General features: G+C 38.0%; 1 protein-coding gene across 1 annotated transcript in view; it reads right to left on the bottom strand.

Annotated features, from left to right (window-relative positions):
* TNPO3 (transportin 3) overlaps positions 1–20,234 on the bottom strand; it is a 322,931-nt gene that overhangs the window by 39,309 nt on the left and 263,388 nt on the right. Inside the window, exons 6-10 of the mRNA XM_082632672.1 lie at positions 15,755–15,955; positions 14,734–14,807; positions 13,206–13,362; positions 3,220–3,363; positions 505–680 (exon numbers count right to left, since the gene is read on the bottom strand). Coding sequence (XP_082488798.1) covers positions 505–680; positions 3,220–3,363; positions 13,206–13,362; positions 14,734–14,807; positions 15,755–15,955 — 752 coding nt within the window. The remainder of the gene's footprint in view (positions 1–504; positions 681–3,219; positions 3,364–13,205; positions 13,363–14,733; positions 14,808–15,754; positions 15,956–20,234) is intronic.

The following is a 20,234-nucleotide window of genomic DNA, read 5'->3' on the forward strand; positions in this document are numbered from 1 at the left end:
GAACATCAAGTCAGAAATCTGGATATTATGTGTACAGACACAGTTAATCAAATAAATAAAAGCAATCCTCAGCCTAAGGGACATGTAGTGATTATTTGCTATGTTGTATCACAATTTCTATAACAAACATCTTTCCTTAAATCACATACTTCTATACATACAAGCAAATGACTCATAAGTCAGTTAAAATTCTCAATTATTAAAACATCTGAATAAAATTCCCATCAAATCACACTTGATACTTCAAAGGGCATCCCTAATTCTTAAGAGCCTTACCCTTTTAAGTGCAAAAACTTACTACTCTCCATGATCACAACCTCTCCCTCTGCATTTGATTTGCCACTCTTGGTTCAGATGAGAATAGCAGAGCATCTTGAGGATGCAATGTATATATTTACACAGAGTCACGAAGAATCACAAAGGATAGATAAATAATAAAAGGTGACTTAAGAGAACACCAGACTGTATATGAATCCAGGTCTACTGCCTTTAATAATTACTCACTTGTCTAAATCTTCACGTGCCACAGCCATATGATAGGCAGTCTCCAATGTCAGGACTCCTTGAAAAAGTTGCATGGCTAATGGCAAGTTGGTTTCCACATTCTCAATGGCGTACAGAGCTGAGCATACGCAGTCTGAAGCAGCTTCATGTAGGTTGGATGAGGTCTTATCCTGTTGCTAGGAGGTAGCAGGAGTAGGGAAGTAAGAAGTTTGATCATTAAGCTGTAATCCAAGTAACAGGAAAGCAATTATAGCCTGTTTCTGAACATGTACTTTAAATACATAACAGCCTAATAGTCATGGCCTTCAATGAGACAACATCCATCAATCTTCCTATTTCTGACTATTATTTCCTTATATGCCAAGCAAATCAGCCTTTTTGTACCTCAGTCATGGTCATATGACTTCTAAAATTCATATTCTCTTCCATACCAGTCCCTCCAAATGGAATTCCATGTGTTCCCTGCCCTATTTTAGTCTATGGAAATTTTCTCCATCTTTTTTTCTGATATTCAAGTATTATCTAAAATGAAAGGGTCCAACAAGTATCAACACATCATTGTGCTATTTCAGAATACTAAGGTTAAACAGAGATTTTTAAAGCTTCTGGGGAGGAAAGGAGAAGGTAACTTAGAAAGGAGCAAAAATCAGTTTATCCACCTTCTCATTAGCAATGATGCCTGCCAGTATATAAGAAAGCAAGGTCTTAGAAATTTTGAAGAAAAAGAATAGTGAACATAGAACTCTATACCTAGCTAAATCATTGATTAAGAATGAAATAAAAACATTTCTCAGGAATGCATGCAAAAACTCAATATTTATTTCCCACATATCCTTCTGAGGAAGGTATTTGAGGTAGGTCAAAAAAAATGGTTAAACCAATCCAGAAGCAGAGTAAAGAGAAGTCCCAGGATGACAGCTGGGGAGCAGATCAAAAGAGCAACTGATACAAATTAGAGAATATTAGAAGGTTCAAGGAGGGAGGCCTCCAGGGTTTCTATTCAGGACAGTACAGTTGAGAGGTTGGATAAATTTAGCGAAGGCATATTGGTCTTCTGTGAATAATAAAAAAAACAAGGACATTTAGAATCTCTGCGAGGAGGAGCGGGGGGTGGGGGGGGCGGGCGGTGGGAGCTATAAAAGCAGGGTTGGGAAAGCACAAAGACACAAATTATTCATTAGGTTATTCTTAGATTGAGTGGCAGTGAATTCAAAAATATCCACTGTATTAACTATGTTTCAAAAGTTAAATGTTCAAATTTATTCTTTTGTATATATCAAGTATTATTTTAAAAATATTTTTTAAAAAAGAACTATAGGGGAAAAGTTATATAATAAGGTCATGGTCCAAGCATAAAGCAAACTAAAATATTTAGTTTTATATAATAAGGTCGTGGTCCAAGCATAAAGCAAACTAAAATATTTAGTTTTATGTGGCATGACTTCGAACCACTGAAAAAAATGTAAGAACGAGAATACATTTGACCCTGACTCTAGAAACACTCTTTTAAGTAACAGAGGACCTAATACTGGATCAGTAGAGAAGACAATATAACCCTAGCACACTACTTAGCTTGCTCCTTACCCCAATCTCAGTTCCCAAGAGTCACCACTGTTTTAAGTTTGAAGAGTATTCTACACTGTCCTCCATTCATATGTGAACTTATTTACACACTTTTTAAACAAAAGTGGGACCTGAATTTTTTAATACTGACTACTCTTCACACAACTTGGTGAGATGAGAATCAAAATTACCATTATTGAGGTATGGCAACAATAGACATGGAGACAAAGACAATGATTAGCAAAACAATTATTAGCATCCTAAGTTTCCTGAATTTTAGCTTCTGATCCAAGAATGACAGCAGAAATACACGAACAACAGTACAATACCAAAAATGTCTCCTTGAAGAATGTGTTTTCCTTTTCTTTCTTTAATTCACAGTGATATCAACCTAGTATCATGCTAAATCTTCTAAATTATAGTACACCAGCACACAACCAGTATGGAAACACAGAGTTTCCATACTAATATGTGTTCATGGAAGGAAAACCATCAGGGAGAAAGAGACAAAGTCACACCCACCTCCAAAGACCTGTTTAACATTTGTGCTTGAGGTATTGCTGTTTCTTGTTCTAAAAACTAGTCTTATTCTAAGCACTCACTTACTCTTTGTCTACCAAGACAGAGGAATGTATTACTAGGCATTGTTACTTTTAAAGTTTAAGGAACAAATGCACAAGTGTATAGAAATACATTACTTCTGATCTCAAAAACCCAAAATTCATCCTATACATACCCTGATGTTTAAGTAAACTACCTCAGTTACAAAGATAATATTCTGATTTGTAATTGTCTCAAACGCCCAATGGCCATTATTAGAAACAAACAACTTAATACTTTTAAAATAAGAAAAAGAGACCAATGGTTTTTTTGTTACTTGAATTTTAATATGTAAATCATTGATCTACACATATCTACATATAAGACTGCTTTCCTCTTAAACCTAACTACATTTTATTCTGAGCACTAAAACTAATATCTTAATTTGGTACTTGGCAACAAGGAAGGGACAGTGTTGCTTTCTTACCATACACTTTCCACTCACTCCGTAAAACTCTGAAAACACTTTTATATCCCAGAAGGGCAGTTACCCTAAGCGACTATGTGCCAGAAACAAACAAAAACCATTTCATAAACAAAGCCATTACTTACCAAAACCTCAAAAAGGAGTGCTAGTAACTTATTGTTAGCCATGAAGTTACTGTCCAAAACTCCTAAGTTAAACCAACTTCCCAAACAGCGAAAGACCTTCATAAGCATTTTCTCATCTGTTCCTGCTTTTTCTACACAAGTCATCTGAAAAGAAGAAAAAAAAAAGTTACAACAAATAATGTCAATCTTTATATTTAAAATATTATTACAATCACCTTACAGGTGTAATGATGAGAAGGATAACAATAACAGCTAACAGTTAAAAGTGCTTTTTAATTGCCAGACACTGTCTCATCACTCTTTTTTTTTTAATAAATTAATTTTATTTATTTATTTTTGGCTGTGTTGGGTCTTCGTTGCTGTGCGCAGGCTTTCTCTAGTTGCGGCGAGCGGGATCTACTCTTCATTGCGGTTCACAGGCTTCTCATTGCGGTGGCTTCTCTTGTTGCAGAGCACAGGCTCTAGGCGCACGGGCTTCACTAGTTGTGGCACACGGGCTCAGCAGTTGTGGCTCACGGCTCTAGAGTGCAGGCTCAGCAGTTGTGGCACATGGGCTTAGTTGCTCCGTGGCACATGGGATCTTCCCAGACCAGGGCTCAAACCCGTGTCCCCTGCACTGGCAGGCGGATCCTTAACCACTACGCCACCAGGGAAGCCCTTTCTCATCACTCTTAATTCACTTAATCCCCACTAAAACTGTATAGGTATGTACTATTATTATCTCCACTTTCTCAACTGGGAAGCTGAGGTACAGAGAGGTTATAGACTGGTTCAAAGACAGATATGTTTCAGAAACAATTATCAGTATATTTCTTAGATCCAACTTCTGCATTAATGTAATCTTATCAATAGAATTGTCTTTAAAGTAATACTCATCATCTCAGCCATGAAAAAGAATGAAATTTGTCATGTGAAACAACCACGGATGGACCTGGAGAGGGTATTATGCTTAGTGAAATAGGAAAGAAAAATATTGTATGTTATCACTTATATGTGGAATCTAAAAAATGAAACAAACAAATGAATATAACAAAACAAACGGACTCATAGATACAGAGAACAAAGTAGTGGTTACCAGTGGGGAGAGGGGAAGAGGAGAAGGGGGAAGATAGGGGTAGGGGATTAAGAGGTACAAACTACTATGTATAAAATAAATAAGCAATAAGCATATATCGTACAGCACAGGGAATATAGCCAATATTTTACAATAACTTTAAATGGAGTATAATCTATAAAAATTCTGAATCACTATGTTGTACACTTGAAACTAATATTGTAGATCAATTATATCTCAATAAAAATTAATAAAATAAATAACACATCTATACACTTGATTTTATAGAGTAGAAATAAGCTAGTTGTACTACTGTATATTGCTTCATGAAAAGCTGGTATTTCAGCTTCAGCACTGGAATACTCTAGCAAATATACCATCCACAGAAAGTGATATTACTATAAATACGATAGTTTATAAAAGATATAATGAAAAGTCAGCCTAAAACTCACCATTGTTTCTCTTTGTAAACTGTTTTTGTGATGTATACTTTTTCCCAAGTAAGGTGTAATGCAACTTTTTCTGGATAAAGAATGTTTAAAAATAGAGACTTCCCTGGTGGCGCAGTGGTTGAGAATCTGCCTGCCAATGCAGGGGACACGGGTTTGATCCCTGGTCCAGGAAGATCCCACATGCTGCGGAGCAACTAAGCCCATGCGCCACAACTACTGAGCCTGCACTCTAGAGCCTGCAAGTCACAACTACTGAGCCCGTGTGCCACAACTACTGAAGCCCGTGTGCCTAGAGCCCGTGCTCTGCAACAAGAGAAGCCACCGCAATGAGAAACCCGTGCACCTCAACGAAGAGTAGCCCCCACTCGCCCAACACAGCCAAAAAAAAAAAAAAAAAAAAAAAAAAGAATCTTTAAAAATAACTTTTGCAGGCAATGGATTAGAATTATCATAACTGCCATGGCATTTAGAATGCATGGGGGGGCGGGTGGTAGTGGTATGTAATCCCATAATGATCTAAATGCTGACAATTATACTTCCAAGTAGCCATGTTCCCCCTATGTTTGCAGTATCAGGCAATAATAATTACATACTTATTAATTAGTTTGAATTACACTGAACTGAATTGAAATGAATGAAGAAAAAAGAAAAGATTCAAGTAAGTGCATGGCAACCACATACCCACATCCACACCAACAAACACACACACCTAAATCTTTGAAGCTCTCGCTATAAACTCATGACACAATTGCTTGGCCTTTATGCTTCCTGAATGACATTTCAAGTTTAATAAGGCACGATGTTTACAAAGGGAAGGACTTGATTATACATTCTAACTACTGACTCAAACTTAAGACAGAATTTTGGAAAAACCCTACATCTAAAACTAGCTACCCTGAAGAGAAGAAATTCTATTAATTAAATCAAACACTCACCACAAAGCTTCAGAACTAAGAGATGCCTTCAGTTTCTCTTTGAGAACTGTACTATTAAAGACTCTTGTCTCTTATTAAAGTTAAGACCTCAAAAGCTAAAAGATAAATACCAGAAGAGCTCACCAGTAAAAATATAGCAGAGGTAAATAATAATAGATCTTGAATTAATGAAATGGAGAATAAATGGAGAAAAATATTAGAGGCCAGGCTCAGTTTAAGAGCAAGAAGAATAATATTTAAAAAAATTATAAAGTTCAACACAATGTTTAGGAATAAGTCCATTCAAATAGACCACAAAAGTATAATACTGACCAGAAAATAAGATAGAATAAAACCATTAAAGAGAACGTGGGGTAACTGAATGAAAAGGTTCTAAGAAGCTTTTGGTATCTATTACAGCCAAATACCTATTTTTCTTGGTAACTGTGGACTAATTTCATGCTCTAGGTTCTATAACATGACAAGCTACATGACAGAATTATAGACCTTATTAAGTACCACAAGGATATATTTTTCAGATTTCATGATGATAAATCAAGCTAACACCTGTTGCCAATTGTGATAAAGTGCTAAGTCAAGTCCAAGTGGCTAACCGCACTTGCCCATCGTGGCAGTAATGATGACTGTAACGACTACAGTGGCCACTGAATTTTTTTTTAGTTCATTTGAGTGCTTACAAAAAATGACAAGCTCGGGTCGGTTAACCCAACTCAAGTCACAGTCTGAGAGCTAGAGAGCTTCCACAGCAGCTCCAAATAAAGCTCTTATTTTTTGTAGCTGCAGAGCTAATACTGCTGGAACTCATATACAAAATTTAATTGTGTGGCTTGCTGAATTACAAACAACAGTCGAATTTATAAGTCTCACCAAGTTTCTCATGTGAAAGTTCTGAAATTGACTGGTAAAGAATGGACTTCTGATGCATGGAATGGAGACATCTGGTTGGACCCTAATGAAACTGATAATCCTGAAACCCCAAGTCACTCTGAGTCTACCTTACCAATAAAAGTGGCCTGCCTTCCAGTGTCTGAGACTAGCCTTCCTCAGCTTGAAAGCCCTGTAATGACCCCATCTGAGACAGATGCTTTGAAAGAGGATGCCCAATCTCTTCAATACCTACCACAACCATCCCCTGTACCACTCATAACTAGGGTCAAATCTCAGAAGGTTCTAGGGGAACAGGTACATGCAGGAGGAAATAACTTATACACCAAGAGAACTGTAAAACTTTGCTTATATGTGTCTGAAGAAAGCTGGGAAACATGCAGGAGTGTATTCTAAAGGTGTTAGACCGAGGAAGGCTGGAATATAACACTACATTGAGCCAAGCTCATTGATACGAGTGTACTTCCTTGAGATTCTGGATTTAATGAGTATATGGAGCCTCTGGGAAGTACCAATAGGAATATCGTAGTGCAAATACCTAGGATTTTAGAACAAATCTATGCTCTCTTCTGCAGGTAACTATTTTCCTTTTGAGAAGCAGCTTCTGATTTGCTACTGGGCCTTGGTAGGCCTATCCATAGGACAGCAATCTCATCAACACCTGAGATTCCCATCATGAACTAAGTATTGTCTGAACTACCTAGCCATAATGTTGGGCATGCATAGCAGCAATCTGTCATCAAATGGAAATGATATAAGGAGACTGAGTACGGGAAGGTTTGGAAGCTACAAAAACGTTGCATGAATAGGTGGCTCAGATTCCTTTGACACCACCTCTTCTTGCATTGATTCATCCCCTTCAATCCATGCCTGTGGCCTCCTGGGGTGTCCCTTACAAACCAGATAACTGAAGAAGAAAAAATTCAAGCCTGGATTACAGATGGCTCTGCATAATATGCTGGTACCACCTGAAGGCAGACAGCTGCAGCATTACAGGCCCACTCAGGGGCTTTAGTAAAGGCCAGTGCTGAAGGAAAACCCTCCTAGTGACCATATCTTCAAGCAATACACATGGCTGTCCACCATGTCTGGAGTGAGAGATGACCAGAAATATGGATCTCCACTTATTCATGGACATATGTCAATCATTTGGATGGATGATCAGGGATTGGTAGAAACAGGATTGGAAGACTGGTGACAAGGAAGTCTGAGGAAGACATATATGAATGATATATTTTTTGAATTTATTTTTTTATACAGCAGGTTTTTATTAGTTATTCATTTTATACATATTATTGTATACATGTCAATCCCAATCTCCCAATTCATCCCACCACCCCACCCCCACCTGCCACTTTCCCCCCTTGGTGTCCATACATTTGTTCTCTACATCCGTGTCTCTATTTCTGCCCTGCAAACAGGTTCATCTGTACCATTCTTCTAGGTTCCACATATATGCGTTATGAATGATATTTAAATGGGCACAGCCTGTGACGATATATCTGTCCTATGTGAATATCCATCAAAGGGCATCCACTATAAAGGAATCTCCCAATGACAGATGGACAAAATGACAAACTCTATGATGTCAGCCTCCTTCCCTAGCCACCCAGTGCTTGTTCGATGGGCTCATAAACAAAGGAGCCATAGTAGCAGGGATAGAGGCTAAACATGGAGTTAACATGGATTTCCACCTACCAAGGGTTAACTGATAAACACTACTGATGAGTGTCAAACCCATCAACAGCAGAGACCAACACTGAGTCCCCAGTGGCACCATTCCCCATGGGGACCACGTTCATTGATTATACTGGACTTCCATCATGGAGGAAGCAGAGATTTGTCCAGAGGATTAGACCCATATTCTGGATATAGAGTTGTCTTCTCTGCTTGTAATGTTTCTGTCAGCACTATCATTCATGGACTCACAGAATACCACATGCAACCATCATGGTATCATAGCTAATCAAGAAACTCATATCAGAGTAAAGGAAGTACAGCAACTTTGAGCTCTACTGGTTTGGAGATCTTGGTCCCAAAGAAGGAATACTTCTATCAAGAAACACAAAAATAGGGCTTCCCTGGTGGCGCAGTGGTTGAGAGTCTGCCTGCCGATGCAGGGGACACGGGTTAGTGCCCCGGTCTGGGAAGATCCCACATGCCGCGGAGCGGCTGGGCCCGTGAGCCATGGCCGCTGAGCCTGCGCGTCCGGAGCCTGTGCTCCGCAGTGGGAGAGGCCACAACAGTGAGGGGCCCGTATACTGCAAAAAAAAAAAAAAAAGAAACACAAAAATAATTCCAGTGAATTGGAACATAAGACTACCACCTGGACTATTTGGGCTTCTTATGCCACTGAACCAACAGGAACTTTACAGGCTGGAGTGACAGATCCCAATTACCAAGGAAAAACTGTGTTGCTTCTATATAATCAAAGCAAGGAGCTCTAGGTCTATAACCCAGAGGATTTTCTAGGGAGCCTCTTAGTACTTCCATGCCCAAAAAGTTAATGGAAAACTACAGAAGCAACAATCCACAAAAGGCAGGATGATTGAGGGCTCAGACTCTTGGGGAATGAAGGCTTGGGTCACTTCACAGAGTAAAGAACCCCAAGCAGCTGAGCTTCTGGCTAGTGCAGTTGTCTTAGTCCATTCAGGATGCTATTAACAGAATAACACAGAATAGGTGGCCTATAAACAATAGAAATCTTTCTCACAGTTCTGGAGACTGGAAGACCAAGATCAAGGTACCAGTGTCTGGTGAGGACCTGCTTCTTGGTTCACAAACAACTGTCTTTTTACTGTGTCTTCACATGGCATAAAGGAGAAGGGAGTTCTCTGGGGCCTCTTTTATATGGGCACTAATCCCATTCATGAGAGCTCCACTGTCATGACCTCATCACCTCCCAAAGGCCACATCTCTAATACCATCACCTTGGGGATTTGTTTTCAACATATGAATTTCCTGGGGTGGGGGTGGGTTTTGGACACACAAATATTCAGCCTATAGCAGCAGAGAAAAGATGAAATGAGTTGTGGAAGAAGAAAGCCATCGATACCAATTATAGCCTTGTTAATCAATATATACGTGAGGGCATATTTCCTATTTGCTTGTTACACCACTGTACTGGAGTTTAAATGTATGTAAAAGAGTACATATAGAGGGCTTCCCTGGCGGCGCAATGGTTAAGAACCCGTCTCCCAGTGCAGGGGGACACGGGTTTGAGCTCTGGTCCAAGAAGATCCCACATGTCGCGGAGCAACTAAGCCTGTGCACCACAACTACTGAGCCCGCGTGCCACAACTACTGAAGTCTGTGCTCCTAGAGCCCGTGCTCTGCAACGAGAAGCCACTGCAATGAGAAGCCCACACACCACAACGAAGAGTAGCCCCCACTCGCTGCAACTAAAGAAAGCTCGCATGCAGCAACGAAGACCCAATGCAGCCCAAAACAAACAAACAAATTAATTAATTAATTAAAAAAAAAAAAGAAAAAAAAGAATGTGCAGCTTCTTCGGCCCCAGACTCCTAGCTCCTCTGGTGCCAGCTCTTGCAGTGCACTAACCAGCAGTTTCTCCAGCAGTGCCCACCCTCACCCCCAACAGTTTTACAGTAAAGTGCTTCTGGCTCCCAAGAAACGTGCAACTTCTTCTCCAGCACCAGATTCAGTGCACTTAAATTCTCCAGTGCCTACAGTGCACAGTAGCCAGCAGCTTCCCCTGGCACTCCCACGCCCAGGTGATTTTGTGGCAGAATGCCTCTGGTGAGACACCTTCCCTAACAACTTTCTTGGGCTTCCTGGAAAGCAGATTTCCAGCAAGCTTGAGAGGACAGATTTTCAGCATGCAGCACCACAGTGACTTCTTTACCATAGCTATACCATCACCAGCAGGGTCTGAATCTCAGTCCTGGGAGGGGGGTGAACTCTTCCTCCCTTGGAAACTCTATCTCAGCCTTGGCGTTAATGACTGCTCCTTGTATCTATTTTATTTCTATATTCTTTAGAGCTCTCTTACCTCTTACTAGACAAGCCCTCATTACTACAGATGCCTGTTATAGTTAAACATTCTTTATATTACAAAGCCCCAACAGGGCTTCCCTGGTGGTGCAGTGGTTGAGAGTCTGCCTGCCGATGCAGGGGACACGGGTTCGTGCCCCAGTCTGGGAAGATCCCACATGCCGCAGAGTGGCTGGGCCCGTGAGCCATGGCCGCTGAGCCTGCACGTCCGGAGCCTGTGCTCCACAATGGGAGAGGCCACAGCAGTGAGAGGCCCGCGTACTGCAAAAAAAAAAAAAAAAAAGCCCCAACAAATTACTAAGTGGTTTCTCTCTCCTGACTAGACCCAAACTGATACTAAAAGGAACTAAGGATTCTAGATCTGGGGCATGAAAGTAACTAGATGAATACTAGTCATCTTTTTCTGTTAGGAAGTAAAGAAGTGCTCCAGTAGCCAAAGTTACAACATTTCAAGCATCAGAAGAATAACTTAAGCGGACACCCTGAATCAATGAAAATCCATGGGTCCATAGTACAGCATAAAGAGAAAGCCAGGAAAAAAAGTAAGGCACCTTTAAAACAAAACCCTTATATTGAAAACAGGAAATTTAAAAGTTAAGATTCATCCTGCCTTTCTAGTGGGTACTCAGAAGAATGCTAATATATATGTAGAAGGAAAGACAGAATTAGCAAAACATTATTTTGCAAACCACAATGAAATTATTAAAGCAAGGATTATAAACTAGAATTTAACATTCGTACAAACTGCATTATATTACAAGGGGGGAAACAAACTTTATAAATGGAAGAATCAGACCATCATCATCCTAATCCAGTCAATCCTAGCATCACTAACAGAAGGTCAACCAAAAAGTATTACTTGTGATAAACTGCAGCATGAAGTATCTAACATGTTTTCTGGCCAAAAATGTTTAACTTTTTAAAATTAATCCATCAAGCCTTTCAGTCTTTCTTACCAGGGTTCTGGGAAAGAATTAAGTCCTGCAGAAAATGATCTGAGTGTCTATTTTCTTAATCATCCTATGGATAGTATACAAGAGAAAATTCATTACAAACAATTGGTGCCTTAGGGCATTTGAGGCTTAATTCTCTTGAGGAATTCCTACTGAGTAGGGCTGCTTTAAATATAACTTCCAATTAGAGGAATTACAGAGAATAGAAAAACAAACTAAAGGAAACAAAGACAAGGCAACAGAAAATCCAGGAGGTAAGAAGATGCTTTATAAAACTAGTCCAATTTCTTCAACAAATCAGTGTCATTTTGAAAAAGAAGGAGAAGAGGGACTGTGATTAAGTCATAATAATTTGATAAAAGGTATGGTTCTAGACTGGATACTGATTTGGAAAAATGCTGTAAACGCTATTTTAGGACCAACTCAGGAAATGTGAATATGGTTTAGGTATTTATTAGATGATATAAAAACTTACTGAAATAGAAAGATGAAGCTGGATGACTGGACAAGCAGGCTGCAGAAGGGTAGGTAGAGCATATTTTCATTTGGATTTTCAAAATCTGTATATATGTTCACAGAGGATATGTGCTAAAGGATTAATAAATAGTGTGATCCCAGGTGGTTTGAATGTAATTTGCTTATCTACATTTTCTAATTTTCTATTACACTATTTCTTTAAAATAAATGGTTAATTAAAAAATACATTTAACTTAAAAAAGTTTCCAATGAATTTCTAACACCAAACTGAACACAATTTTAAACAAAATTTTGTTTTTTCAAATAAAAAGTTCTATGATGCTGAAGTACTGAAACACATTCCTGAAAAATAATCTATTATAAACCACATTGTTGAGAAAATTGAGCTGGACAATAAAGACCTAAAAATGAGATGTGAGCTAGATTATCAATTTAATACCATCTAGTAGTTCAGAAATCCACAAAATTTTTCTATAAAGGACCAGACAGTAAATATTTTAGGCTTTGCGGACCATATGGCCTCTGTGAAAACTACTCAATTCTGCCGTTTTAGCCCAAAATTACGGACACAGACACCGTGTAACTGAATGGGCATGACTGTGTTCTAATAAAACTTTATTTACAAAAATAGGTGACCAGCCCATGGACCATAAATTTACCCACCCTGGTCTAGGGCATTAAAATTTCCACCTAATCAAAAATTAACTCTTTTTAAAAGGATGGTGTAGTATTAGCTAATCTATAATTGTGATATGGCTCAAAGGTCAAGTAAAGTCCTGTACCACCACCCTATCAAAAAATCTCAGTTCAGCCCTTAGAGAGGATCCTTTCCTTAAGTAAAGTAAATTTATACACACTTCCCTTAGCACAGTCCTTGATCAACAGCCTACAGTCGGTGGCATGAAGAAGCAGAAGAGCAAGGGACATGTAATCAGAAGACCTGAGTTCAAACTCTGAATTAGCAGTAGTGTCACTCTAAAGCCTGTTTCTCATTCATAAAATGGGGAGAACACCACCCTCAAAGCATTACTTAGAAGCTCAAAAAGTACAGCTTCTGAAAGTACTTTTTAACTGTAAAGTATTATATAAATGCCACCGTATTATCATTGTCAAATTTTGCTAAGAAAGCTATTTCACAATAGTGCAACTGAATTACTAAATAACCACCAAGGCTTTTTGCCCCTAGGCAGCAACTCAGTATTTCAAACATACTCACCAATAGAGATACCACTGTACTAGAATAGAAGGCCAAATCTTCTATAATTTCTGTGCGTCGGTTAGCTCCAATTCGTAAGGAACGACTATGTACTTCTTCAGGTAACACTGTAAGGATCTCCAGCAGAAAAGGCAGAGAAGTTACATCATTGCTATATCTAGGAAAGAAAAGAGGAGAGATATAGGTTATTCAGAATGTGCACCACACTCACAATCACAGCCCCACACAATCACATAAGATAACAACAGCCATCAGAACAACCACAACAACAAAAGTAGAATTCTCACTACTGTTGAAGGGGAGAAAACTAGATATACTTTTTTGGAAAGATATCTAGAAATCAAAATTTCAACTTGCATAATAATCTTTGACCCAGCAATTCCACTTCCAGAAATTTATCTGTCAGAAAAATCTCACATACACATACAGATGTATATGCACAAGTATTTTTTTTATAATAGCAAAAAATACTGGAAAAATATAAAGGTCCTCCATAATTAGACAGGATAAAAAAGGTTACAGATATCATACAATGGAACATACACAACCATTATAACAAGTACCTATGTCATAACGTGAGATGTCCACAACATATTAAGCAAAAAGAAGGATATGAAACATATTTTTACATACAACTGAAAAAAATACATATGTGTATGCATATTAATATATATGCACTTATTTATTTTAAAATGCTTAAAGGGAAGTCTAGAGGGCTATATAGTCAATCACCAATAGTGGTTTACTTATAAAATACAGGAAAAGGAAGAGGGGAAGGTATTTACTTTTTACTTTGAAAGCTTCCATACTGCTAGAATTTTTTCAAAGAGCATATATTAATATTATTAATAAAAAGTTTCTTAAAACAAAAAATAAATTATCCACATAAAGGTTTTAATGACACACTATAGTTGGTGGTAAAAAGGACATCCACTCTGCTCAAAAATAATTTCCTAACCAAATGCCAAAATGCAAGCAAATATCAAGATTATCTTGCCAAGACCATGAGGAAATACTTTACTCAAAGCAGCAAGCTCCATATATCTAAAAATAATACTGTCCCTTTTATAGACATGAAATAAACCCCAATTAGTAAGAATGTATACTCATAACAACTTTCAATTTAATATAATCTTAAACATTCTGACAATGTTTTTATAAAAATCACTGATATGACAGTGGGAGTGATCCACAAGGCAATGAAATACGTTGTTGTAGTTAATTCAAGAAGCGTGTGTGTGTGCATGTAAACTATGAAGTTCTTTTAAGTCGTTGTAGTTAATTCAAGAAGCGTGTGTGTGTGTGTGTGTGTGTGTGTGTGTAAACTACGAAATTCTTTTAAGTCCCACATGACATATTTCTGTAGTATTTAAATTTTAAGTGATTTTCTTTTAATCTAACAAAAGTTAATAAATAATTCTACATTAAGAGTCTGGGGGGAATAGTCCAAATGTCTAGCTATTGCTAACAGATTTCTCTGTGTAGGTTAATGGTAAACGCTAGCATATAGTCAATACAAGTTACTTACTTTTCTACCAATGTTTGTACACATCCCTTCCAGGAAGGCATCTGTAGAGCAAGGTCTGCTATTGCTAAAGCCAGCTGAATAAAAAGAGATTAAATAAATGAACAGACAGATGAACAGAAATAGAGTTAACATCAATATTAACTGGAAAGCAAAGAAACTAAATTTCTTCCAAACAATATGACAACTAAAACAGTGACACCACCCTCCTTCTCACCCCCACAGCTACATATCATGTAAATTCTTCTGGGTTAACTACAAATTGCTGGGATTTAAAAGTTAACCTTTAAAAATGAAAAACCAAAAAAATAACAAAAAGTCAGAAAGAACAGACTATATATTTTCCTCAGAATATATCAATACTTACTTTTATTTGGCAATACCATAGAACTTCATGGACATATAAATTATTCTGCCAAAAAGCCAAAGCTACTGACAAAGTCAGCCCTTTGACTCACTCCTCAAGTAATGGATTGCCATTTCCCTTCTCTTCATGTCTCATCTTGAAGGCTTATGCAAAAGCCTACTTCCCCTTCAAGGACACTTCTATGCCAGGCAGAGAACACATGTGAGTATGTACTCACTGAAGCTTCCAGTTTTCCTTTCTAATGTATTTCCCTACCTAAGGTGGAAAGGCCAGATGCTCTAGTTCACCACTTCATTCATGAGACTTTTACTAGCCAATCAGTCTAGAAAGGATTATTTTAAAAGACAGGTATGTAGACTTCTGACCCAGGACAGTACTTTACCATCTACAATTTTAACAGTGGGGTGGGGTGTGTGTGTGTGTGTGTGTGTGACCTCCCCCACTTTTTGGTATTCAAGTTAGTTTGGTATCAAATGAATTCTAAGATGAATACAAAGATTTAAATATTCACTTTCTATTCACTTATAAGAATATAGCAATGAGTCTGTAAAAAAGTTAACATCACTTCACATGGGCTAGCAAGCAATGTCAATCAAAATTAACTTGATAAATCCAAATGGTCTTACAAATTTTCCTAATGAGAAGCATAGGATTTACCTGAGTTACAATGACAGGTGACAAGTCTTTCAAGTTCTGGATATGGGTTAGTAATGAGTCCCGTAAAGAGGCATGAGAGTCTGTGGGGAGCTCATAAAATGAGGTCTGAATCTTCATTTTCATGGTCTGTGCAGCAAAATAGCATGATTCCACATCTTGCCGGATCTGTAACAATTGGTCTGAAATCTCCCATGCATGAACCTGAAAGTAGATCAGACAAAAAAAAAGTCTTAAAAACTACTTTTCTAAACAACGTTTATGCCATACAACCTCAATACATATACAAACTTATTTAGACCAAAGTATAATGAAAGAAAAATCTGACAAGCTAAATTGCCCACTAATTCAGCCAAAACTTCAAACTACGGTATAAATTTATAGGCCGTGCTCAACAAAAGTATTACCTAAAATCTTCTGATTGTAGGAAGGCATGAGAGTTATCAACTGAATAAACAGATCTAATCTTGCTGACTATAATTATTAATTGTGTAGGGGGGAGAGTATAAAGAAAAATGTCCCAAAAGTTTCTATTAAAACTAAAATGTCACTGTATAGTTTCCAACCCTAATCTATAGGTTGGATGTTTCTTCTCTTTTCCACTTAAAATAAGTAAGCTTTTGTTCACTCTAAGAATTGAGTCTGGAAGCTATTTTAATATATCTATAAATAGGAGAATATATTTCATATTGGTCTCAATAGGCCTACATTTCAATCTTTAGTTCCTGACTAAAACAGTACAAAAACTATTTCACATACTTCAATTATTTTCTAATGTTTTTATATTTGGTACAGACAGTGCTGTATATGCTACTAAAATCATTTCCACAGGAGCATCTATGGAAATAATAAATAGAGCAAAAGCACAGAATTTGGTCTCTAACAGCTAGTCACAGTTATAAAACAAAGCCCTATTTTGAAAGATAACTTTCGGAACAAACTCATGCAGTATAAAGTAGGCAACTAATTAACAAGCGATAAATTCTAATCCAATTCTATACCAAACTGCCTCTTCATGGGAGTGGGAGCAGGCTAAAATGGGCTGTTAATAATGGACTGAAAATCTTTTTCAATCCCAATTCAGGAACAGAGCCAACTGTAAAGAAAGATCACAGAGATTTACCTACTCAATTTCTTATGAAGATAGAGCACTTCACAAGTAATACACAAGGATTCTTCAAGATCTTTCCAAAGATAAATGGCAAGTCAAGGAAATGGCCTGTATGAGTTCCCAAAGTAAACTGAAAAGAGACTCTAAAACTCACAATGATATGTCTGTTGACATAAAACTTAGCTTTAATCAAGTAATAAGCTGGTGAAAAAACAAGCATGAAACATTAACTTCCTTCTAGATAAAATGTATTTATTAATTTTTTGTACTTTTTACCCCTAGCATACTGTCACAAAAAATCTTCCAAGCCACAGTTTTTAGCCATTCATTATCTAACCAGTAACCCAAGCACATCTACGATTTAATATGCCATCAAAATATACCTCCCTCAAATTGATTTTTTTTTTAAAAAAATATTTATTTATTTATTTTTAGCTGTGTTGGGTCTTCGTTTCTGTGCGAGGGCTTTCTCTAGTTGCGGCAAGCGGGGGCCATTCTTCACTGCGGTGCGCGGGCCTCTCACTATCGCGGCCTCTCTTGTTGCGGAGCACAGGCTCCAGACGCGCAGGCTCAGTAGTTGTGGCTCACGGGCCCAGTTGCTCCGCGGCATGCGGGATCTTCCCAGACCAGGGCTCAAACCCGTGTCCCCTGCATTGGCAGGCAGATTCTCAACCACTGCGCCACCAGGGAAGCCCCTCAAATTGATATTTTAAAATATAATAGCAAATAAGCAGCCTTGGAATCACCATAAATGTCCTCATAAAAACAGAGCAATTAAAGAGCAAAACCAAAGCACTACGGACATTTACAACAAAACTAGGTATTATCTAGTTATCTCCAGGAACCCCAAAATATAAGTGGATGGGGACAAGCCAGTGACATCTGTAAGACCTGTTTCAACTTCAGTAAAAGGCAGAAGCAGAGGGAAACAATAGGGTATCTAATGGATCTAAGAGCAGAGAATACCAAAAGAGTCAACAGGTATTCACTAGAAAGCACAGGGAACCAATCTGAAGACTGCAGATGAAAACAGAAAAGGTTTTGCCCAATCCAAAAGCAAATGAGTTAAAGAGGCCTATGTAAGGTCTAAGGAGATGGAACAATCTAGCCTCTATGCACTCTTAAAACTGAAAAGACAGGGCAGGGCCCCAAACTGAGGAGAAACTGCTGTGAAAAGTCAATAATATACTGGACAAGTACAACAGAGACAAAGGAAAAAAAGGAGAAGGTAATAACAAAGCTCGGAAATCTTAGAAACCAAACCACCATATTTGTAAATACTGTCTGAAAACAAGAGAAAAGGAAGCTCTATGAAGTTGGAAATACTATCCTTAACTATGCCTCCTTCCAAAAGTTCAAAAAACTAATTTCACAAGAAATAAGCCATTGAGCTCAAATGCCATATATATATAGCAACTGGGGGCGGGGGCAGATAATGAGAATAGCATGCTTACAAAGAAAGTAGGCCAGAAAAACATTTTAAAAACTAGCCTAGGAGCTTCCCTGGTGGCACAGTGGTTAAGAATCTGCCTGCCAATGCAGGCGACATGGGTTCGAGCCCTGGTCCAGAAAGATCCCACATGCAGCGGAGCAACTAAGCCTGTGTGCCACAGCTACTGAGCCTGCGCTCTAGAGCCCACGAGCCACAACTACTGAAGCCTGCGCACCTAGAGCCCATGCTCCACAACAAGAGAAGCCACCGCAACGAGAAGCCTGTGCACCGCAACCATGAGTAGCCCCCACTCACGGCAACTAGAGAAAGCCCGTGCGCAGCAATGAAGACCCAACGCAGCCAAAAATAATAAATAAATAAAAATTATAAATAAATAAAAACTAGCCTAAAGTCCAAAGGACATAGGAGCCAACTGAAAAAGCTCCCAACGGCCTAAACTAGAAAACCTGGGAGTAACAAATTATGACAGTATTGGATTATAGTTTAAAAACAAAACAATATCCATGAGTCCATACTGATGTGAATAACAACTGAATAAATAACTGGGGAGAGGTTATTTGCAGGATATAAGACATCTTTTTTAACAGAAGAATGCTAGTTAATAAATGTGGAAGGAATGAGGGAAATAGAAAATCACCACCATTAGAACACACCAGAAATAACTGCTACAAGCAAGATTCATGGATAAATGATAAAATACAACAAACTATCTCCCCAAAATATTCATTGGTTACTGTGGTGGTTTTAATATATGTCCACATATTCTTTAACACTTACCATTAAGAACTGTGACTACTCTAGTAGAGAGACAACATGGAGACTTTGCTGCAGAGACAATGTAAAGAGACCTAACACTACACGGAAAGCAAATGGAGCCCAGTTAAGTCAAGCCTTCCAGCCCTTCCTACCAGAGTGTCAGGCATGTAAGTGAAGCCATCTTAGAACCTCCAGACCACCCATCCACCAAATGGATGCCTCTTGGAGCAGAATCATTCACAGAGCCTTGTTCAAAAATTTCCTCAAATTCATCACCACAAGGACAAGAGGATCAAATCTGCATCTCATTAAGCCTCTGGATCTAGCAGGCAATTTGCAGGAAATAAAGAGGAAAGCAGAACTGCATCCTAACTATGTAATCAACAAAATCAAGACTATAGGAAACTCAACAGGTCAAAAGGCCCAGATTCCTCAACACAACAGGGAGAGAAAGAACCTGCAGATTAAAAGACACTCAAAGACCTACCTTAATTCACTAAGTTATACATTTGTTTTGTGTGGTTTTTCTGTATCTGTGTTTAAAAAACAAAATAGAACAAAACAAACAAAACTCAATATTGCCTATTAAATTAAACTAGTATGAAGTCTTTCTCCCTAGTGAAATCTAACTGTCAACCCACCAAGTCAGAACCCTTGTGAAAAAGTTCATTGATTGTACAGTGTCATGTTGTGCTTTAATTTGAATGGCAGAAACTAGCAAAAAATACCAATTATATCATTCTTATTATCTGTATTTCTGACAAACATTTCTATCTCCTTAAAAGTAAAGATCTCAAAAATGAAGGGCAGAACCAAAAGTCAAAACAAAATAAAAAAAATATTTCCTTCTGCGGAACTGTTAACTTGGGCGTAGGGACGCAAAGAAGATTTCTTTTTCAAGCACCTTTGATGATGTTTGAATAGTTTTTAACATGTCCTTTGGAACGGTCTTTAAAAATAAATATAGATTTGTAGTCCTAATATGGAAGTATCTCCAAGATATACATTTAAAAGACAAAGATGCAGATGATATCATAAAATCCTTTTTGTAAAAATTTAAATTACACTTTTTTTTTTTTTGGGAAAGCATAGTGAAGCTTTTTAACATACAGGAATTAATTTTATACCTGAAGCCTTAGCATTCATAGCAAAGTGTTTCAACT

Source organism: Mesoplodon mirus (genome assembly GCF_964341445.2).
Source record: "Mesoplodon mirus genome assembly, chromosome: 9".
NCBI lineage: Eukaryota > Metazoa > Chordata > Mammalia > Artiodactyla > Ziphiidae > Mesoplodon > Mesoplodon mirus.